The sequence below is a fragment of the Pongo abelii genome, chromosome 7 (genome assembly GCF_028885655.2).
Source record: "Pongo abelii isolate AG06213 chromosome 7, NHGRI_mPonAbe1-v2.0_pri, whole genome shotgun sequence".
NCBI lineage: Eukaryota > Metazoa > Chordata > Mammalia > Primates > Hominidae > Pongo > Pongo abelii.
This window is the reverse complement of record NC_071992.2, coordinates 84,816,554-84,840,482: the sequence shown is the minus strand read 5'-3', so window position 1 is coordinate 84,840,482 and position 23,929 is coordinate 84,816,554. Positions and strand designations below refer to the sequence as shown.

General features: G+C 39.8%; 1 protein-coding gene across 3 annotated transcripts in view; it reads left to right on the top strand.

Moving 5' to 3' along the window:
* Positions 1–23,929, top strand: part of SLCO5A1 (solute carrier organic anion transporter family member 5A1) — a 166,659-nt gene that overhangs the window by 113,330 nt on the left and 29,400 nt on the right. For all 3 annotated transcript variants that reach the window (XM_054561725.2, XM_002819164.4, XM_054561726.2), the window contains one exon: positions 16,026–16,224. In XM_054561725.2, the coding sequence (XP_054417700.2) occupies positions 16,026–16,224 (199 nt within the window). The remainder of the gene's footprint in view (positions 1–16,025; positions 16,225–23,929) is intronic.

Below are 23,929 nucleotides of genomic sequence, written 5' to 3'. Positions count from 1 at the left end.
GGCTGGTATAGGGACTGTAATCACCCACAGTGCTTCCAATTTCTTCTCCATCACAGACTCCTGTCCTCATAGTCCAAAGTGGCAGTCCAGTCATTATGTCTGCATTTCAAGCAGCAAAATGGAAGGAGGAAGGAGAAAGAGCATGGATGTACTACTTTTGCTTACATCACATTGGCCAGAACTTGCCACATGGCCACATCTAGTTGCAAGGGAGGCTGGGAAATGTAGTCTATTCCAAGCAGCCATAAGTCAAGCTGTTACTCTAGAATAGGGATCTTGGGCCAAAGTTAGCCATAAAACTTTATTGGAACCCAATCATGCCCATTTGTTTACACATGTCCATGACACTACAACAACAGAGGTGACTAGTGTAATAGACACTGTCTGGTTCACAAATTAGAAAATATTTACTATCTAGCCCTTAATAGAAAAACTTGTCAACTCTTGCTTTAGGAAAAAAAAAGAGTAGTCATTGGAGAGTAAGTAGCAATCTCTGCTCTAGCACTCTTCCAAATTCTATGATTTTGTGATAACACACAAACAAAAAGTGCAAACACTTTATTTCATATGATGTAGTAATAGATTTAAAAATGTTAGTAAATACTAAAACATGATGTTTTCTCTTGTTCCAGTGGATTGAAACTTGAGTTGTGCCTATTAAATTGTCCTGTTTTTGTTCTATCCACTTCCTGATTTTACATGGCCGCTCTCAGTTCCCATCTAATTATCTAAGATGTTAGCCACTCTGCTGCAACGTTGAGTACAGAAATATTAATACTTTATTTGGCATGTGCCTCATATAGTCTTCATTTTGGTGAAAATAAAAATGTGAAAAGATTCAGGGCTACCTTTGGTCCTGGTGAAGACTTCCTAGTATAATATCTGGGGTTGTTGGTGAACCAGTGACCATCACGCCATTAAAGAAGCCCATGGTTGTCAGTGGGGGGTACATTACATTCACAGTTGCTACACTGTATTTTCTTCCTTTGCTGGTTCACATGTATCTTTGGGGCTAAATTTTAAATATTTATTGCATTTACTTCTTATAGCTTTTCAAGTTATAGTGTTGTCTTCCAAAGAGAAGTTTTATCTGAAAATATGTGATTTTGTTATTAAAAACCAAGAATAAATAAGGTCTGAGCAATAAAGGGAGAAGATTAGATGATTTGCTGAAAGATTTAGAGATGGGTCTAATAAAATTTAAATTTTTGTAGGCATACAGGAACCATGTCATCTGTTTCCTTTCTAGTAATTTCTACCCAATTGTTGCGGGAAACTAAGGAATTGGAGAGACTGAATGGAGAGCAAGAAAGTGTTTATTTAATGTGTACACCGGCTCTGCAGACATATGTCCTGAAAGTCTGAGCCTAGAACAAATAAAATGAATTTAAGCACTTTGAGGCAGGCACTACGTGAAGCAGGAAGCAGACTTACAGAAGCAAGAACAAAGGCTGCTGTGACACTTTTGCAACATGTCTTACATGTCTGGGAAAACTTGGTTTGCAGGTTATGTGTCTCTGTCTTGTGATCTTGCAGCTGTGCAGGGAAGAAACGAACAGGAGTTCACAGAGCCTACAAAATATGAGGAGGGTAGATATGGTTAATGTTTCTTGGGAGAGACAGTTAATATTCTCTTCTAATTTTAACTTCGGGGGGGCTACTTAAATTCTTTTTAGCCTTGGTTAATACAGCAATTCATTCTATGAGCTATTGTTATTTCTCTTACTATTGCTATAATCTTTACTATTATTACTTATGCTATTATTCTGTTATTTTCTTAATTTCCTACTTCACAATGACTAGTTTCTATAAGGTTGATTAATTAATGGATTTCTGAAACCTAAGTTCTCATAGACAGTAGGGTTGATGTTCTCCACAGATGCTCCGACCATTAGATTCCTAGAGTATGTTTGCGTTTGTAAAACTTATTTTGTGGATTTCATTATCTGGTGGAATTGTGCATGTCTTTTGAAACAAACAAACAAAATCTTCAGGTTAAAAGTGCAGTATTTAGCATTCTGGTTAAGATTTTCAACCCGTCTGTCACTGTCTTGTCCAAAGTTGTTATTTCTTTCTGGCTTAAGTTATCTTATTCAGAGAGTAAGGTGAACTGATTAATTTTTGAAGTTTCTTCTTGTTACAAAATGTTTTGATTTTTATTATCCTGGACTCCTGGTAAACTTTCTTTAATGAATAGATGGGGACAGTGTACAACTGGAGTATCATGTAATCCCTCTAATGCTGTGTTCACGTTGCTCCTTCTGGTTTTTGCTCAAATGGCCCCTTGTCAATGAGACTTTACCCAGGATCCCTCAGTTAAAAATGCCACTCCTCTCCCTACTCCTCATTTTCCTTACTCCGCTGAGCATTTTTCTCTGTAGTATTTTTTACCTTCTAACATTCTGTACAATTTGCTTAATTATTGGTTTGTCTGTTTCTCAAGTTAGATTGTAAACTCAATATGGACAGGAATTTTAGTGACTTTTATTCCCTATGTGTCTCCAGAGTTTAGAACAGGCCTTGGCACAGAGTGGATGCTCAATATATGTTTTCTGTTAAATTAAATATATACTTTAAAAATTACATATTTTTGTAAGTTTTCTGAAAGTTGTTTTAAAAAACATGTTTGTAAATAACCCAAAAATGAATTTTAGCTCAACTACCATTTAAGTAATTGAAGATTAAAAACACAATGTGATAAGGGGCATCTATGGAAAACCCACAGCTAACATCATACTTAATGGTGACAGACTGGATTGTTTCTCCTTAAGATCAGGAACAATGAAAGGATGTCTGCTCTTGCTACTTCTATTCTTTGTTACACTGGAGATTATGCCCAGGGCAGTTAAGGAAGAAAATGAAATAAAAGGCATTCAGATAGGAAAGGAGGAAGTAAAGCTATTTGTATTTACAGATTATGTGATCTTCTATAGAGAAAATCTTAAGGAATTAATTATAAAAACTATTAGAACCAATAAATGTGTTCAACAAGGTTGCAAGATCTTACAAGATCAATATACAAAAATCTATTGTATTTCTATACACTAGCAATGGATCACAAATCAAATTAAGGAAACAATTTCATTTACATTAGCATCAAAAGAATGAGCTATTTAGGAGCAGATTTAACAAAAGAATTGTAAAACTTACATTCTTAAAACCACAAAACATTGCTTAAAAGTAAAAGAAAATGTTGGTCAAAAGATACAAAATTTCAGTTATGTAGGAGGAATAAATTGAAAAGGTCTACTGTACAACATGGTGACTATAGTTAATAACAATGCAGTGCATTCCTGAAAATTAACAGTAGATTTTGTGTGTTCTCACTACAAAAAAGATAAGTATGTGGAATAACGTATATTTTAATTAGCTCAATGTAGCTGTCCACAATGTATCCTCATTTCAAAATGACATGCTGTACCTGATAAATGTATACAGGTTTTATTTATCAATTAAAAAATTAAATGTCAAAAAATTAAAGAAAATGTAAATAAATGAAAAGACATTGCATGTTCATGGATTGGAAGACTTAATATTATTAGGATGTCAATATTTCCTAAATTGATCTGTCTGCAGATTCAATACAATCCTCACCAAAATTCCAACTGGCTTCTTTGCAAAAATTGGCAAGCTGCTTCTAAAATTCAGATAGAAATGTAAGGTACCGAGTATAGCCAAAACAATCTTGACAAAGAACAAAGTTGGAGGACTCATAATTCCTAATTTCAAAACTTACTGAAAAGTAACAGTAATCAAGACAGTATGGTGTGGGATTAAAGCAGACAAGAACATCAGTAAAATAGGGTTGAGATCTCAGAAATAACCTTATATATTTATTGTCAGCTGATTTTTGACAAGAGTGCCAAGGCTATTCAATGAAGAACAAATAGTATTTTCAACAAATGGTGCTGGGACAACTGAATAGCCACATGCAAAAGAATGAAGTTGGACCCCTACCTCATACCACATACAAAAAGCAACTGAAAATAAATTGAAAGCCTTAATGTAAGAGCTAAAATTATAATACTCTCAGAAATAAACATAGGCATAACTGTTTGTGACCTTGCATTAGACAACATAACCAAAGAAAAAAAAGATGAGTTGGACTTCGTCAAAATTTAAAACTATTGTTCATCAAAGGACACCATCAAAAAAGTAAAAATGGGCCAGGCATGGTGGCTCATATCTGTAATTCCAACATTGGGAGGCCAAGACAGGAGGGTCGCTTGAGCCCAGGAGTTTGAGAGCAGCCTGGGCAACACAGGGATACCTCATCTCTATAAAAAATACAAAAATTAGCTGGGGGTGGTGGCGTGTGCCTGTAGTCCCAGCTATTTGGGAGGCTGAGGAGGGAGAAATGCTTGGACCTGGGAGATTGCGACTACAGTGAGCCATGGCTGTGCCACTATACTCCAGCCTGGGTGACAGAGCAAGGCCCTGTCTTAAAAAAAAAAAAAAAAAGGAAAAACACAGCTTGCAGAATGGGAGAAAATATTTGCAAATCATATATCTGCTAAGGCAGTTATATTTAGAACACATAAAGAACTCTTACAACTCAATAATAAAAAGAAAAGCCAATTAAAATGGGCAAAGTATCTAAGTGACATTTCTCCAAAACAGATGTACCAATGTCCAACAATAAGCACATGGAAAGATGCTCAACCTTGTTAGTTATCACGGATATGCAAATCGAAACCACAATGAGGTGCCACCTCACACTCAGATGGCTAAAATCAAATATTATCTGTGATAATAACAAGAGTTGGTGAAGATGTGTAGAAATGGGAATTCTCACACTGCTGCTGAGAATGTGAAATGGTGCAGCCACTTTGGAAAACAGTTTGGTACTTCCTCAAACACAGAGTTAACATATGATCCAGTAATTCCATTTCTAGGCATGTATCCAAGAGAAACAAAAACATATGCTCACACAAAACTTGTACATGAATGTTCATAGCAGCATTATTCATAATAACCAAAAAGTAGAAACAACACATATGTCCATCCACCAATGCATGGGTAAATATTATTAATAAAATGTGATCTAGAAATGCAATGAAATGTTATTTGGTCATAAATAGGAATGAATAACTCACAAGTGCTTCAACACAGATGAACCTTGAAAACATACTAATTGACAGAAGCCAGGCACACATATTGTATGACTCCATTTATATGAAAGGTCTCAAATAGGCAAACCTATGGAGGTAGATATTAGGTGGTGATTGTCTAGGGCTGGAGCAGTGGAGGGCGAGGGAGGGCTGGGTGTGATAGCTAATGGGTATGGCGTTTCTTTTTAGGGCAATGAAAATGTTCTAAAATTTTAGTGATGATTGCATGTTTCTGTGAATATACTAAAAACATTAAACTGTACACTTTAAGTAAGCAAATTGTGTAGTACGTGAATTGTAGCTCAGAGAAGCTGTCAATGAAAAAAAAGAAACACAATATGTCTAATTAGTGATTTGACTATATTTATGAAATGGCTGCTCTGGTCTTCCCTATTCACTCGGCAGAATTAATATGGTTTCTCAAAAGCAAAATTTCCACCTGGCCTTAGTGGGGCAAGGGCGCTCTAATAGGTATAGTTCAGATGTGCAGACGTTTGTCTCAAATTTTTTTCCATGTACAGAATTTGAAAAGTCTGCTTACTTCTCCCAGGGGAAGGATAGCTTTGTCAGGGTTTTGCAGTTCTGCCATTAGTGGGCGTCATGATGATGAATTGTCTCGATGGAAAAGCTCCGAGGGCTGCTGGATTTGGACAACAATGGACAGAGGAGAAGTTGAAAGTTGCTGACAGAAAATGGATCTTGCCCAGAGGGCCTCCAAAGAGGGTTTTGTACTTGGCATGGGCCACATCTGTGGGCTTTACTTGTATGAATGGAAACCCAGTACAGAAAATTGATACCAACGTCGTTTGAGGCTTATTTTGATAGCTGAAAAAGTTAATAAGGTACTATTATTCTCCTGCGAAATTTCCTCTGCAAAGGCCCCCTACCCACCTTTCCAGTAGTTTGCTTAGCGGTTTTCACCTTCAGTTTCCCAGCACTAGGGAAAACGGAAGTAAATACTGTGATTTTTGCATTTCATCGTTTCAAGTGGTTTTTGCCCTCTGTGGGTTTATCGCGTGGATGCAGAAAATTCTTTTAGGTTTGTAAGCCATCAAAGATGAAATATTAATTTGATTTGATTTTTGAATCCCTTTCATAAAACAGCTCAGCATTCTCTTTTATGCATTATTTCAGCCAGAGCTTTACAGAAACCCGAAATGAAAAGCATAGTTGTTTTCACTGTTGAATGTTCCTTTTTATTACCTTTCCTTCAGTGATCCCCAGACCTTGAATCCTGAGATTGGGGTTCTCATATTTCTCTCCTACTGCACAGTGTCTCCCTGTGTTGGTAAAGAGTTGAAGAAAGTGTTATCATGAGTGAATGAGATCCGTTTGGCCTAAGAGGAGTTAAATACGGGCTTTATATAAATATCTCCCTGTTGAAGTCATCAAGGCTAAGGTTTTTAGAAGTGTGTAATTCCTTTGAAAGCCTTTACTAAAAATTTCAGCAAGGCTACGCTAGAAATTCAAGGACATTCTCTTTGGGTTAGCTGTGAGTGATCCCATGGGAGCCACACTATGATTGTCACAGGGAACCTGACAGAGGAAACTGAGGCTGATGAAGTCTACTTCTGTCTTCTCTAACTGAAGTTATAGAGGGGCAAAACTTGAGACAGCTGGGGTGCAGCAGCTTTGAGCTAGGTGAGCTATGCCCCCAGCTTATCTGCCTCAAGAGAATTCCTAAAAGAACTTACTGTAAGTTCTTCTACTCTGCCTAAAGGCATCTTCAGGTACTGGCAGCTTTGACTGCAACAAATGCTCAACGCATGCAGGCTGCCTTTCCTAATCCTAAGTCCAAACAGGGATTTGCTATCCCTCCTTTAAGTTTTGGCTTGAAGCTATGCTGTGAAATATTATGGCTTTAAAGAAAAAGTTTGTTCTCTGCCTTAAACAGCCACTGAGTTCAAAGAAAAAGGTACCTTAAATTAATTCTAATGATACATCTTGTTCATTGTTTATGAAGGGATTGCTGAAATTTTTTACAACAGTAAGATTGAGATATACGAAAGAGAAAGAGATATACTGTGCTTTTAAACTTTGTGGAGTCATTTATAGTTTGTGAGAATGTGTACTTACCATACTGTCTCTTCTCAGATCAGTTAAAATTTGCTAGCTTCAAGGTTTGGGTTTTTAAAATAATCTTTTTAGTAGTTTCCTTCTGACAGTAATTGATACTTATTTCCTATAAGAAAATGTTTGCAAGAGAAAATGGAAGCTTAAAAGGGTAAAATTATTTATTCTGAGCAAGAGGAAAAGATGTTTTTTGAATCATCGGGTTAGAAGCTTAGGCTTTAGAGAAGTGAAATAACCTTGAGTCAGTTTCCTTGCTCTAGAACTCTTTAGGTGTTTCTTCCTCTGTGATGTGGAGAGAATGCTGTATTCCTTCCAATCTGTCACACTTTTGCTTGCAAGGTGCACCATGATTTTGAGTTACTATGAAAGAAAAATGCTTCTAATTAGATTATGACATAAGGCGTGCATACTATTGATTGTAAGACACACTTTGGGTTCAGAGCATAAAAATCTGTAACATTTGAGAATTAAATGAGATACTATATTTAGAGCAGTTATCACAGTACCTGGCATGTAATCAACATCTGTGTGTGTATGCAGTTGTTTGTGGGTGTGTGTGTGTGCACTTGCACACAAAAAGAAAAAGGGAGGAGGGAGGGAGAGAGAGAGAGAATGAATGAGTGAATAAATGGCACTTTATTCTTTTCTAGGTACTCATTCTGCTTTCTTGTCCGTCCCATGTGCCCAGCCAGGCAACAGCAGAATCCACATGTCATAATGGCTTACAATGATATTCCTTAATTATTGATAGTCTCATGTTTGCAAGCCATTTATTTTCAACAGAACTTAAGAAAACTTTGGACATGGAAAACACAGAAAGGGCAGTGAAACTAGAGCAAAGAAATGACAATGTCTAAGAGTCTAAGAGCCTGTCTTTATTAATGTAAGTCACCATGGTGGGATATTCTGCACCACTGTAATTTCACAACAGATAAGAGGTTTCGGAGACTGATATTGTACTCTGCATTTCCTTTGGTGGCTTGGCAGTTTAAGCTTTTGCTAATAATGTTCAATTCAGAATCTTGGTAAAAGTGAGATTTTTCAGGCACCATCTAGATATTTAGTGCTTATCAGTTTTAAACTGATTTTAGCAATTTATTTTAACCTCAAATTAGATCTTAGATTATCTATTTGTAAAATGGGATGCAACCTAGTTCCAGGAATAATTGAAAACAGAAATTAATGAGCAAATCGCTTGAAGATTTTATATAATAAATTCAAAGTTATATAAGATTTTATATAATAAGTTCAAAATGAATGTTTGTTCTTTCATCCAAACACACACTAGGCGTTGGTCAGTGCTAAATAAATAGGAAGATACTGAAAATATAGACAAGAACCTTAAAGAAAGATAACAGAAAGATAGAGAATAAACACAATAGGAGTGGCAGGTGTGATGAGAGGGGCTAGCGCTGGGTACCATAAAAGCACATTGTTGCTGTCTTAACAATAGCAACAACAGCACAATTGAAGCTCCCTGAACCTATAATACATTCTTGATAATGAATGGGTTGCCTAATTTTGTTCTCTCCTTTGGTTCAGGTTTTCCTGTGCTCCAAATCATGCTTTAAGCTCACGTATATTTTCTGTGTCTATTTACAATACAAATTGGCAAAAATTGGAGCGAAAGAGGAAAAATTCAGTCATTAGCTTTTATATTTGGTAATTAAATAAATATTAATTTTTCATAAAGACCCTTTGGCTCCATGCAGCCACAAAAGGAAAGTAATATTGGGGTCCAGAATAAAAACGTCAAAATCTAATGTTGCGGCATAATAGTGCTTGACAGAGAAAGAAAGAAAGTAGGACAATTAATGTCTGTTTGCTTGGATAAATGACTAGATAAAAGATTTCCAGCTGGAAAGCAGCAGGATATTCCCAGACCTTTTATGAGCAAAGCAGAATCTTCTGCATTGTCAGCACTTAATGTTGCAGTGAGTTCTTTAGATTCAGATAAAAGACCTGCTGCTAAATATCTGACAGAGTTTTATGTGTTAAGAACACATAGTAAGTAAATATCAAAGATTTGTATATTTAAAGAACACATAGAGGTTTATGTTGGGCCACTAATAGATTGCTTAAATTCAATTCTATAGATTAAATAGCATATAGGAATTTGCCTAATTATAATTCCAATATATGTGTGCAAATTTAAACTCATAATATTAGGCAGATAATGAAGTTCATACTCGTTAAAATGATGATGATGAAGAAGATGATGATGGCCAGCATTTATTGAGTTTATGCTGTTGGTCAGACACTGTTTGAAGCCTTTCACAAGTCTTAATTCATTTAATCCTAACAATCCTATGAAGAATATACTATTATAATCCACATTTCAGAGAGGAGAAAATCCGAGGCCTGGAAATGTTCAGTAACTTGCCTGAAGACACGCAGCTTGTAAGTGGCTGAGCTGAGATTTGAACTCAGGGAATCTGGCTACATAGCCCAGACTCTTACCTGGATCTGCCTCTTGATCATATGGAATTGCGTTGGGCTCTCTCCTCTACGGCTGGCACCTCGGGCCTCGGGTGCCTGGGCTTGGTGCATCTTCCCACGCTCTGCCCCCCTTGCCCTCCCCACCGAACATATGGAAGTGTCCTTGGGTATCCATCCATTGATGGCCTTTTCCCCACCTGCTTCTCTCCTGCGCTCCCCAGGTCTTGGCCATTAGAGGGCGCGTGGAGCAGGAACTCGGGGGTTCCTCCGAGGCTGGGAACCCGGCAGGGTCGGGGCAGAGGCGCAGAGAGGTGAGGTGCGCAGAGGTGAGAGGGGCAACGGAGCGGCGAGCTGACTCTTTGGGGCCTGGGGACAGAGGGAAGGGAAGGAGGGCCCCAGCCATGGATGTGAATTTGAGCTCAGAGAGGGCTAGCGGCAGGACCGTAACTTCTGCCGGGAGAACCCATCTTTTCTATTTATCTTTTCCACCCCCAATAGGGAGTGGGCAGGCGGGGAGGCCTGGATGGCGCGTGGTGGTGGGTGGAGAAACTGACTCGCAGCCGCTCCATAAACTCACCCGGAACTACTAGAGCTGCTGTACCTGGAGCCAGGGGCTTTGAGTGGGGGGCAGTATGAAGGTTCTGAACTGTCCGACTCCATCCCTGCTGCTCGTCCCAAGACGCGTATAATTCCCCAAAGCAAACTTCCGATCTTTCTCTAACCGGAGATCCGAGCGATGTCCATATTCGCGTAAATGAGTGGTCAGACCTTTCTGTTTTCATAGTGCAGCGAGATCCAGATGATGGGGGCGCCGAAGAACATTTTCATGGGTCTTCACTGAGTTTGGTGTGCCCTCATATTTACCGATGACAAATGTTCTATTTTTGACAGCCTAATGCTGATTAGGATGCATAGTCAAATAAATTATGCTGCTGTTTAATTATGACTCAGCTACCAGCATGGAGATTTGTTGTTATCCTGAGGCTGTAGTACAGTATCTGCGACTCCATAATTGCTTAGTTGAAATTGAAATTTTATGAATAAAACGTTTTCATTCTAAAGGTAAATTAATCACATTGATAGCATGTATACGTTTTCTTGGTGAGGAGGGTACTTTATTCTCCAGCTCATCTCACTCTAGAGCTCTGGGTGAGATTCCAGGGACCTGTTGGGTGTAAGAGGCAGCTGTGGTAATGTGGGCCTAGCTTGGGGCTGGGAACAGAAAATGTCAGTTTCAATCCAAACTCCCCTTTTTGTGCTGTGCACTACAGAGCAGGCCACTTCTCTGAGTCTTCAATCTCATCTGTAAAAGGGCCATTGCCGGTCGGGCGCGGTGGCTCACTCCTGTAATCCCAGCACTTTGGAAGGCCGAGGTGGGTGGATCACCTGAGGTCAGGAGTTCGAGAACAGCCTGGCCAATATGGTGAAACCCCATCTCTACTAAAAATACAAAAATTAGCCGGGTGTGGTGGCCAGCGCCTGCAGTCCTAGCTACTTGAGAGGCTGAGGTAGGGGAATCACTTGAACCTGGGAGGCGGTGGTTTCTGTGAGCCGAGCTCACACCACTGCACTCTAGCCTGGGCAACAAGAGTGAAACTCTGTCTAAAAAAAAAAAAAAGCCGTTGCCGATTTCACAGAACTCGTGAAGATTACAGGACGAACACTGGCTGCCAGGCAAAACTGACTTTAAGTTAATCTCAGTTTTCCTCTGTTTCTCTTTGTGAGTTGTTGAACATGCCGGAGCATGCAACCGTGCAAGTGAATGCAGCTGCAAGCTTCTGGTGTCCAATATCGTCTGGACCCGTATTACCCTCTATTACATATTCTTAGTAGTGCTGACTTCCCTTTCCCATCATGGTTTTTCCAACCCTTGGCCATATTTAAAGTTCTCAATATCTCTTCCTTCTAAGAGGTGGTTTTGTTTTCAATTGTACAGAAAAAAAACCAACAAAAATCAAAGGTATAAAAAATGAATCTACAGCATGTTATGAATTCTCGGAGGAAAAACGTCTGCAATGAAATATGCCAGAATGCAATCAGTGGATTTTTGTTCCTTCCTGCTTTTCTGTTTTCCTTCCTACTTTTCTATGTTTTTCAACTGTTTTGTTACAATATGTATTACATTATGTTTACAGAATAATGGAAAAATAAAACAGAAAAACTAACATTGTAAAGCTACTACTCACCCACGGATTTATCCCCTGTTCTAGCCCAGAGAAAGGAGTCTCTCTCCCCCTATTCAGGGCTAAGTTGATTATCTGTGCTATTAATTCTATATTATCCTGACTTCTCAAGGATCTTGCATTGTCATTAGCTGAAATTTCCCCTCCACATTCAACCATTCATTCCCTTTTTAGTTTATTTTCCTCAGTATATAAATGTGCTTAAGTCCTCTCTGCATCCTAGCAAACAGATAAAACCCTCCAAACCTCAATCCTGCCTTGTTCCCAGTCTAATTCCAGACCCATATCCCTTCTTCCTTTTACATGCAAAGTTCTAGAAAGAGCTGATTGGATTCTCAAACTCTAGGGCCTCATGACTGACTACTCAACCCATTGCAGTCTGGTTTCTACCTGCATGACGCTCTTAAAATTGCTCTTGTCAGAGGTCCAGTGACACATTGTCTCACTTCAGTCTTTCTTACTGGACTTCTCTAAGGCACTTGATACTATTGTCTATTTTCTCCTTGAAACTCTCTCCTTAGTTTCTTGGTTTTCTTTTTTTTTTTCTTTTCTTTTTTTTGAGAAGGAGTCTCACTCAGTCACCCAGGCTGGAGTGCAGTGATGCAGTCTCAGCTCACTGCAACCTCCGCCTTTTGGGATCAAGCAATAATTCTCCTGCCTCAGCCTCTGGAGTAACTGAGATTACAGGCATGCGCCACCAAGCCCCACTGATTTTTGTATTTTTAGTAGAGACGGGGTTTCTCCATGTTGGTCAGGCTGGTCTCGAACTCCTGACCTCAAATGATCTGCCCACTTCGGCCTCCCAAAGTGCTGGGATTACAGGCATGAGCCACTGTGCCTGTCCTCTCTCCTTGGTTTTCTATGGCACAGTTGTAATGGTAATAACTACGATTTTTTTTTTTTTTGAAACAGTCTTGCTCTTGTTGCCCAGTCTGGAGTGCAATGGCGCATCTTGGCTCACTGCAACTTCTGCCTCCTGGGTTCAAGCCATTCTTCTGCCTCAGCTTCCCAAGTAGCTGGGATTACAGGCACCCACCATCTCGCCTGGCTAATTAATAACTACAATTTATATTATGTACCAAATACTATATGCTGTATCTACTTATAGATAGTGCCTGTAATCTTCATTCTAAGGCTAAGGTAAAAGGAAGACATCTCCATGACAAGGCAAAGAAGTCTGAGTTAGAAAGTTTAGGAAGCCTGCATGATTACATGGCTACAAAAGATGGAGTGAGGATTTGAACTCCAGTCTTTCTGAATCCAAAGCCCAAGTTTTTCCTGCTTCTGACTTTTTTTGTTCCCCACATTTCCTCTGGCCTCTGTGGCTGTTCATTTTCAACTTGCTCTGTGGGCTCACCTTTTTATGATACCCCATTAACATTGGCGCTTGTCTGAATGTTGTGGTTTTGACCCTTTTGTTTTACTCTGCACCGTCTTGTTGGAACATCTCATTTATGCCATGAATTCATCTCCTGGCTGTAAATCCCCCAGCCAGCTCTTTGTTGATCTTGCAGCCCACAGACACAACTGGGTGAGGCATTTCACCTGATTGTTCCTCAGGCCCTTCACAATCAACAAGTCTACAATGGGGGCCGTTGAGCTGCTCTGCACACACATTTCCTCCCCATGTTCCAGATTTCTTCCTTCATCTGGTGTCATGCAGTCATCCTTCCTCTCTCCCTGTCCTTATCTAATTTATTGGGCCATCTTTGTAGGGCCCTACTGTGGCTCACAAAGACCTTTGCGGTCATCCTCCTGACCACTTCTCTGACTTGAGTTTTGAAATGTCTTGCGTGTCATTTCAAGATTGATCTTTGTAATACACAGCTTCCATCCTGTCAACCTTAGTTCAGAGTTCTTCAGTGGCCTCCATTATCAGAAATACAACCTGAGCTCCTTTTCATGGTCTTTCACGATCTCCGTTTTCCCTACCTCTCTTCTCCAGGTCTTTCCACCTCCCAGCTGCTTCCTTTCCATACTCAATATTTTGGATTGCATTGAATCCTCAATTTCGTTATTTCATGCCTCTGTGCATGTATTTCCTTTGTGCAGATATTTTCTTTGTGTAGGATATTCTCTGTGCTGGTCCATTGGGCAGATTCTGTCTCATCTATTGAGAGTCAACTCAAATACTGCCACTTGTGTAAAACCCTCCCGGATTTCATCCAGGGAAGACTCTCTCTCTGCACTTCATATAATTATTTTATTGTATTCTAATTTCTATTAAGTTGATTGTTTCTCTTTTAGATTGTAAGGTTCTTGGGGGCAGGCACCATGATGATTTCTTTATTTTTTTGAGATGGAGTCTCACTCTGTCACCCAGGCTGGAGTGCAGCGGCATGATCTTGGCTTACTGCAACCTCTGCCTCCAGGGTTCAATCAAGCGATTCTCCTGTTCTCAGTCTCCTGAGTAGCTGGGATTACAGGTGCACGCCACCACCCCTGGCTAATTTTTGAACTTTTAATAGAGACGTGGTTTTGCCATTTTAGCCAGGCTGGTCTCGGACTCCTGATCTCAACTGATCCACCAGCCTCGGCCTCCCAAAGTGCTGAGATTACAGACGTGAGCCACTGCATCTGGCCAATTTCTTTATTTTTTTTACAGTGAAAAATAACATACCCCGAAGTACATTAAACATAATTTAGAGATAATTATAAAGTTAACACTGTGTAACTGTCTTAGTTCATTCAGGTGGCTATAACAAAATTACCATAGACTGGGTGGATTATAAGCAACAGAAATTTATTTCTCACAGTTCTGGAGGTTGGGAAGTCCAACAACAAGGCCCTGGCCCTGTGTGGTGAAGGAGGGCCCAATTTCTCATAGAAGGCTGTCTTCTCACATGTGACCTCCCACCATGTAACTTCACATGGAAAGGTGAAGTAGCTCTTTCAGGCCTCTTTTATAAGGGCACGAATCCATTCATTAGGCCTCCCACTCTTGTGACTTAATCACCTTCCAAATGCCCCACCTCCTAATCACCCTGGGGATTAGGATTTCATCATGTGAACCTTCTGGGGACACAAACATTCAGACCACAGCAGTAACTATTACCCAGGTCATGGCATGAAGTATTTTTCAGCACCAGGGGAACCTCCTGCATCCCTTCCTGATACCATGAATCCGTCTACTATTGGCTTTTATGTTAATTACTCCTGGGTTTTCTTCATAGTTGTACTACCTGTTTGTGCATTCCCAGACAATGCTGTTTAGTTTTACAAGTTGTTGAACTTCATACCAATGTAGTGATGTCATGTGCATTCTGTTGCATTTGGTTCCTTCCATTCATCATTGTCTTTGTATTATTCTTCATACAAAGTTGTGTGTAGCTACGTTTCTTTCCATTTAATGAGTGTATAAAAGCACTCCTTTATATAGGCATAACATATATGATATATTTATTAATGGACATTTGGTTTATTTCCATATTTTTACTATTATAATACTTCAAATATCTTGTCCACTTCTTTTGGTACCCATGTGCAGAAGTTTCTTCAGGGTATAGATCCAAGAATGGAATTGATTGCCACAGGGCGTGTATATCTTCAACTCTACCAGATAATGCCAAACTGTTTTTCAAAGTGAATGTTGAGATTTACATCCTGCCAACGTGTTGAGAGTTCCCAATACGTTACATCTTTAACGTGTGGTATTGTCAGACTTTACAATTTTCACGAACGTGATTGGTAGGTAGTGGTATTTCACTGTGGTTTTTAAATTTAAAAAATTATTTTATACATTACATTCGTACATATTTATGAGGTACATGTGGAATGTTGTGACATGCATATAATGTGTAATGATCAAATTGGAGTATTTAGGGTACCTGTCGCTGAGTATTTATCATTTCTATGTGTTAGGTGCATCATCTGTATTTCCTTCTGTGTAATGAGGTTGACCCCCTTTCACATGTTTATTGTTTGTCTGGATTTTGTCTTTGGTGAAGAACTTATTCAAGTTTTACTCACTTTTGTAATGGATTGCTTGTCTTTATTTTATTGCTGTATAAAAGTTTTTATTGAAATCTGAATGTGAGTCCGTTGTTGATTGTGTGTGTTGAAAATAATATTATACTATAAAATCACATACAATGAAGATGTATTGATTATAGTAATTTTTGATTTTTTACCTTAGTACTACTGAGCAAGAGACAGAATAGATAAGATGAATAATAGTGTACACGAGTTCAAATTAATCCTCTCCTTCTTTTCTCCCCAGGGGTTATTATCGTCCCCAGTGCTGGTGTTGGTATTGTCCTCGGAGGCTACATTATAAAAAAATTGAAACTTGGTGCCAGAGAATCTGCAAAACTAGCAATGATCTGCAGTGGTGTGTCTTTACTGTGTTTTTCAACCCTATTTATTGTTGGATGTGAAAGCATTAATCTAGGGGGCATAAACATCCCTTATACAACAGGGTAAGTACCTCTTAAGAGCCGCGTCGTTGTCTGCACGATGGAGGTGCAAAGCCCCATGGAGTTTGTGCATCTGCAGTCAGACTCATACCCCTCCCTCCAAGCTGTTCTCCCTGTGTGTGCTCTGTGTGCTCTGCCTCTCCAAGTGGAGCATGCACTCCTGCAGGGCGGAAGCCAGGGTCTCGTCTTCCTCTGTGCCCCTTCTGACCCTCACAGAGGGACTTTCATAGCATTTTATTTTTTTATTTTTTTTATTTTTTTTATTTTTTTTTTTTGTGTGTGTTTTTTTTTTTTTTTTTTATCTTTAAAGCTGTTTTTATTTATCAGATATGAAAGTCACATTAACTAAAAGGCATTACAGCTTTTGTTTCTTCAAAAAAAATTGATCTAAGTGCTTATTTTTCTTTAGGCCGATCAGTTAGAGCTCTTTTTTATAAACATCACACATACAACACATATATAATTACACAGGCAGACAGAAGAAGATCCAGTAGTTGTAGGATTTTTCATTTACCAATCTCCTAATTGGATTACTGGCTTCAGGGTGGAGCTCTTTTTTTTTTTTTTTTTTTGTAACTTTTTTTTTTTTCTTTTATTATTATTATTATTATTATCATTATTATACTTTAGGTTTTATGGTACATGTGCGCAATGTGCAGGTAAGTTACATATGTATACATGTGCCATGCTGGTGCGCTGCACCCACCAACTTGTCATCTAGCATTAGGTATATCTCCCAATGCTATCCCTCCCCCCTCCCCCCACCCCACAACAGTCCCCAAAGTGTGATGTTCCCCTTCCTGTGTCCATGTGTTCTCATTGTTCAATTCCCACCTATGAGTGAGAATATGCGGTGTTTGGTTTTTTGTTCTTGTGATAGTTTACTGAGAATGATGATTTCCAGTTTCATCCATGTCCCTACAAAGGACGTGAACTCATCATTTTTTATGGCTGCATAGTATTCCATGGTGTATATGTGCCACATTTTCTTAATCCAGTCTATCATTGTTGGACATTTGGGTTGGTTCCAAGTCTTTGCTATTGTGAATAATGCGGCAATAAACATACGTGTGCATGTGTCTTTATAGCAGCATGATTTATAGTCCTTTGGGTATATACCCAGTAATGGGATGGCTGGGTCGAATGGAATTTCTAGTTCTAGATCCCTGAGGAATCGCCACACTGACTTCCACAAGGGTTGAACTAGTTTACAGTCCCACCAACAGTGTAAAAGTGTTCCTATTTCTCCACATCCTCTCCAGCACCTGTTGTTTCCTGACTTTTTCATGATTGCCATTCTAACTGGTGTGAGATGGTATCTCATTGTGGTTTTGATTTGCATTTCTCTGATGGCCAGTGATGGTGAGCATTTTTTCATGTGTTTTTTGGCTGCATAAATGTCTTCTTTTGAGAAGTGTCTGTTCATGTCCTTCGCCCACTTGTTGATGGGGTTGTTTGTTTTTTTCTTGTAAATTTGTTGGAGTTCATTGTAGATTCTGGATATTAGCCCTTTGTCAGATGAGTAGGTTGCGAAAATTTTCTCCCATTTTGTAGGTTGCCTGTTCACTCTGATGGTAGTTTCCTTTGCTGTGCAGAAGCTCTTTAGTTTAATTAGATCCCATTTGTCAATTTTGGCTTTTGTTGCCATTGCTTTTGGTGTTTTAGACATGAAGTCCTTGCCCATGCCTATGTCCTGAATGGTAATGCCTAGGTTTTCTTCTAGGGTTTTTATGGTTTTAGGTCTAACATTTAAGTCTTTAATCCATCTTGAATTGATTTTTGTATAAGGTGTAAGGAAGGGATCCAGTTTCAGCTTTCTACATATGGCTAGCCAGTTTTCCCAGCACCATTTATTAAATAGGGAATCCTTTCCCCATTTCTTGTTTTTGTCAGGTTTGTCAAAGATCAGATACTTGTAGATATGTGGCGTTATTTCTGACGGCTCTGTTCTGTTCCATTGATCTATATCTCTGTTTTGGTACCAGTACCATGCTGTTTTGGTTACTGTAGCCTTGTAGTATAGTTTGAAGTCAGGTAGTGTGATGCCTCCAGCTTTGTTCTTTTGGCTTAGGATTGACTTGGCGATGCGGGCTCTTTTTTGGTTCCATATGAACTTTAAAGTAGTTTTTTCCAATTCTGTGAAGAAAGTCATTGGTAGCTTGATGGGGATGGCATTGAATCTGTAAATTACCTTGGGAAGGATGGCCATTTTCATGATATTGATTCTTCCTACCCATGAGCATGGAATGTTCTTCCATTTGTTTGTATCCTCTTTTATTTCCTTGAGCAGTGGTTTGTAGTTCTCCTTGAAGAGGTCTTTCACATCCCTTGTAAGTTGGATTCCTAGGTATTTTATTCTCTTTGAAGCAATTGTGAATGGGAGTTCACTCATGATTTGGCTCTCTGTTTGTCTGTTATTGATGTATAAGAATGCTTGTGATTTTTGCACATTGATTTTGTATCCTGAGACTTTGCTGAAGTTGCTTATCAGCTTAAGGAGATTTTGGGCTGAGACAATGGGGTTTTCTAGATATACTATCATGTCATCTGCAAACAAGGACAATTTGACTTCCTCTTTTCCTAATTGAATACCCTTGATTTCCTTCTCCTGCCTAATTGCCCTGGCCAGAACTTCCAACACTATGTTGAATAGAAGTGGCGAGAGAGGGCATCCCTGTCTTGTGCCAGTTTTCAAAGGGAATGCTTCCAGTTTTTGCCCATTCAGTATGATATTGGCTGTGGGTTTGTCATAAATAGCTCTTATTATTTTGAGATACGTCCCATCAATTCCTAATTTATTGAGAGTTTTTAGCATGAAGGGTTGTTGAATTTTGTCAAAGGCCTTTTCTGCATCTATTGAGATAATCATGTGGTTTTTGTCTTTCGTTCTGTTTATATGCTGGATTACATTTATTGATTTGCGTATATTGAACCAGCCTTGCATCCCAGGGATGAAGCCCGCTTGATCATGGTGGATAAGCTTTTTGATGTGCTGCTGGATTCTGTTTGCCAGTATCTTATTGAGGATTTTTGCATCAATGTTCATCAAGGATATTGGTCTAAAATTCTCTTTTTTTGTTGTGTCTCTGCCAGGCTTTGGTATCAGGATGATGCTGGCCTCATAAAATGAGTTAGGGAGGATTCCCTCTTTTTCTATTGATTGGAATAGTTTCAGAAGGAATGGTACCAGCTCCTCCTTGTACCTCTGGTAGAATTCGGCTGTGAACCCATCTGGTCCTGGACTTTTTTTGGTTGGTAAGCTATTGATTATTGCCACAATTTCAGCTCCTGTTATTGGTCTATTCAGAGATTCAACTTCTTCCTGGTTTAGTCTTGGGAGGGTGTATGTGTTGAGGAATTTATCCATTTCTTCTAGATTTTCTAGTTTATTTGCATAGAGGTGTTTGTAATATTCTCTGATGGTAGTTTGTATTTCTGTGGGATCGGTGGTGATATCCCCTTTATCATTTTTTATTGCATCTATTTGATTCTTCTCTCTTTTTTTCTTTATTAATCTTGCTAGCGGTCTATCAATTTTGTTGATCCTTTCAAAAAACCAGCTCCTGGATTCATTTATTTTTTGAAGGGTTTTTTGTGTCTCTATTTCCTTCAGTTCTGCTCTGATTTTAGTTATTTCTTGCCTTCTGCTAGCTTTTGAATGTGTTTGCTCTTGCTTTTCTAGTTCTTTTAATTGTGATGTTAGGGTGTCAATTTTGGATCTTTCCTGCTTTCTCTTGTGGGCATTTAGTGCTATAAATTTCCCTCTACACACTGCTTTGAATGCATCCCAGAGATTCTGGTATGTTGTGTCTTTGTTCTCGTTGGTTTCAAAGAACATCTTTATTTCTGCCTTCATTTCGTTATGTACCCAGTAGTCATTCAGGAGCAGGTTGTTCAGTTTCCACGTAGTTGAGCGGTTTTGAGTGAGATTCTTAATCCTGAGTTCTAGCTTGATTGCACTGTGATCTGAGAGACAGTTTGTTACAATTTCTGTTCTTTTACATTTATTGAGGAGATCTTTACTTCCAAGTATATGGTCAATTTTGGAATAGGTGTGGTGTGGTGCTGAAAAAAATGTATATTCTGTTGATTTGGGGTGGAGAGTTCTGTAGATGTCTATTAGGTCTGCTTGGTGCAGAGCTGAGTTCAATTCCTGGGTATCCTTGTTGACTTTCTGTCTCGTTGATCTGTCTAATGTTGACAGTGGGGTGTTAAAGTCTCCCATTATTAATGTGTGGGAGTCTAAGTCTCTTTGTAGGTCACTCAGGACTTGCTTTATGAATCTGGGTGCTCCTGTATTGGGTGCATATATATTTAGGATAGTTAGCTCTTCTTGTTGAATTAATCCCTTTACCATTATGTAATGGCCTTCTTTGTCTCTTTTGATCTTTGTTGGTTTAAAGTCTGTTTTATCAGAGACTAGGATTGCAACCTCTGCCTTTTTTTGTTTTCCATTTGCTTGGTAGATCTTCCTCCATCCTTTTATTTTGAGCCTATGTGTGTCTCTGCACGTGAGATGGGTTTCCTGAATACAGCACACTGATGGGTCTTGAGTCTTTATCCAATTTGCCAGTCTGTGTCTTTTAATTGGAGCATTTAGTCCATTTACATTTAAAGTTAATATTGTTATGTGTGAATCTGATCCTGTCATTATGATGTTAGCTGGATATTTTTCTCGTTAGTTGATGCAGTCTCTTCCTAGTCTCGATGGTCTTTACATTTCGGTATGATTTTGCAGTGGCTGGTACCGGTTGTGCCTTTCCATGTTTAGCGCGTCCTTCAGGAGCTCTTTTAGGGCAGGCCTGGTGGTGACAAAATCTCTCAGCATTTGCTTGTCTGTAAAGTATTTTATTTCTCCTTCACTTATGAAGCTTAGTTTGGCAGGATATGAAATTCTGGGTTGAAAATTCTTTTCTTTAAGAATGTTGAATATTGGCCCCCACTCTCTTCTGGCTTGTAGGGTTTCTGCCGAGAGATCCGCTGTTAGTCTGATGGGCTTCCCTTTGATGGTAACCCGACCTTTCTCTCTGGCTGCCCTTAACATTTTTTCCTTCATTTCAACTTTGGTGAATCTGACAATTATGTGTCTTGGAGTTGCTCTTCTCGAGGAGTATCTTTGTGGCGTTCTCTGTATTTCCTGAATCTGAATGTTGGCCTGCCTTGCTAGATTGGGGAAGTTCTCCTGGATAATATCCTGCAGAGTGTTTTCCAACTTGTTTCCATTCTCCCCGTCACTTTCAGGTACACCAATCAGACGTAGATTTGGTCTTTTCACATAGTCCCACATTTCTTGGAGGCTTTGCTCGTTTCTTTTTATTCTTTTTTCTCTAAACTTCTCTTCTCGCTTCATTTCATTCATTTCATCTTCCAGGGCTGATACCCTTTCTTCCATTTGGTCGCATCGGCTCCTGAGGCTTCTGCATTCTTCACGTAGTTCTCGAGCCTTGGTTTTCAGCTCCATCAGCTCCTTTAAGCACTTCTCTGTATTGGTTTTTCTAGTTATACATTCTTCTAAATTTTTTTCAAAGTTTTCAACTTCTTTGCCTTTGGTTTGAATATCCTCCCGTAGCTCGGAGTAATTTGATCGTCTGAAGCCTTCTTCTCTCAGCTCGTCAAAGTCATTCTCCGTCCAGCTTTGTTCCGTTGCTGGTGAGGAACTGCGTTCCTTTGGAGGAGGAGAGGTACTCTGGTTTTTAGAGTTTCCAGTTTTTCTGCTCTGTTTTTTCCCCATCTTTGTGGTTTTATCTACTTTTGGTCTTTGATGATGGTGATGTACGATGGGTTTTTGGTGTGGATGTCCTTTCTGTTAGTTTTCCTTCTAACAGACAGAACCCTCAGCTGCAGGTCTGTTGGAGTACCTGGCCGGCCGTGTGAGGTGTCAGTCTGCCCCTGCTGGGGGATGCCTCCCAGTTAGGCTGCTCGGGGGTCAGGGGTCAGGAACCCACTTGAGGAGGCAGTCAGCAGGTTCTCAGATCTCCAGCTGCGTGCTGGGAGAACCACTGCTCTCCTCACAGCTGTCAGACAGGGACATTTAAGTCTGCAGAGGTTACTGCTTTCTTTTTGTTTGTCTGTGCCCTGCCCTCAGAGGTGGAGCCTACAGAGGCAGGCAGGCCTCCTTGAGCTGTGGTGGGCTCCACCCAGTTCAAGCTTCCAGGCTGCTTTGTTTACCTAAGCGAGCCTGGGCAATGGCGGGCGCCCCTCCCCCAGCCTCGCTGCCGACTTGCTGTTTGATCTCAGACTGCTGTGCTAGCAATCAGCGAGACTCCGTGGGCGTAGGACCCTCTGAGCCAGGTGCGGGCTATACTCTCCTGGGGCACCGTTTCCTAAGCCCGTCGGAAAAGCACAGTATTCGGGTGGGAGTGGCCCGATTTTCCAGGTGCCGTCTGTCACCCCTGGAAGGGGAACTCCCTGACCCCTTGCGCTTCCCGAGTGAGGCAATGCCTCGCCCCTGCTTCGGCTGGCGCACGGTGCGCTCACCCACTGACCTGCGCCCACTGTCTGGCACTCCCTAGTGAGATGAACACGGTACCTCAGATGGAAATGCAGAAATCACCCGTCTTCTGCGTCGCTCGTGCTGGGAGCTGTAGACCGGAGCTGTTCCTATTCGGCCATCTTGGCTCCTCCTCCCATAGCATTTTAATTACATCAGATGAGGATGAAATGCTTATTGGATTAATGAAAATTCTTCAGTTTTTATTATAATGTTTTAATAGAGAATGTGTTTCTGTAGCTCAAAAACATAAAATTCAATGAAAATACAAGGTACAATGAAACTTCTTGCTGTTACCCAAGTCCTCCATCCACCTAGCTCTTCCCATTCCTCCAACCGAAGATGAAACAGGTAACCCCTTTCATTCATTTTTTTGCATATCCTTCCAAGGCTTCTTTATTTAAGATGTTGTGGATATGTATTTTCAATTGTCCCTCTTTTGTATCTAAAATAGAGCATTCATACATGCTTTGCTAAGCTTTTAAAAAATGGAACAATATAGCTTGGAGATCCTTCTGTACTGGTAGTAACAATCTGAAGCATAACTCCCCCTTACCATGACTGTATTGCAGGCTGCGCATTCTCTTAAGTGCTTTACATATGTTAATCCATGAATCCTCTCAATAACCTATCAAATAGGTGCTGTTATCATCCTGAGTTTACAGATAGCAAAACGGAGGTACTGATCACATGTAACCAGTGGACTGCTGACAAATGTTTAAATGGCTCTCTAAAAAAGGCTCATGGCTGGTGCGGTGGCCCAGACCTGTAACCCCAGCCCTTGGGGGAGGCTGACTCAGGAGAATAACTTGACACTGGGAGTTCAAGACCAGCCTGTGCAACATAGTGGTAACCCATTTATACAAAAAGTAAAAAGTAAAAAAAAAGCCCTGATTTGTGGCATTTGGCAATTCTGAGTTGTAAATACATCCCTGTGGCTGATTTCATGTCACCAACTTGTCGACCCTGAACACCGAGTTGGGAGGAGGTGCTCAGTCACACACCATTGTATAATGTTTCTATCATACACGTAGAATAGACTTAAATCGCCTAGGCAAGAGCATAGATAATAGTAAAATAATTAGAAGGTGATGAGTTTTACATATTTATTATCCTTGTCTTTAATATCATTTAATTGTATGTTTATATCATTTGATTTTTAAAAATAGTTGTGTTAAACAAACAATTGACAAAATCCCTTAGAATTTCACAGTAGAA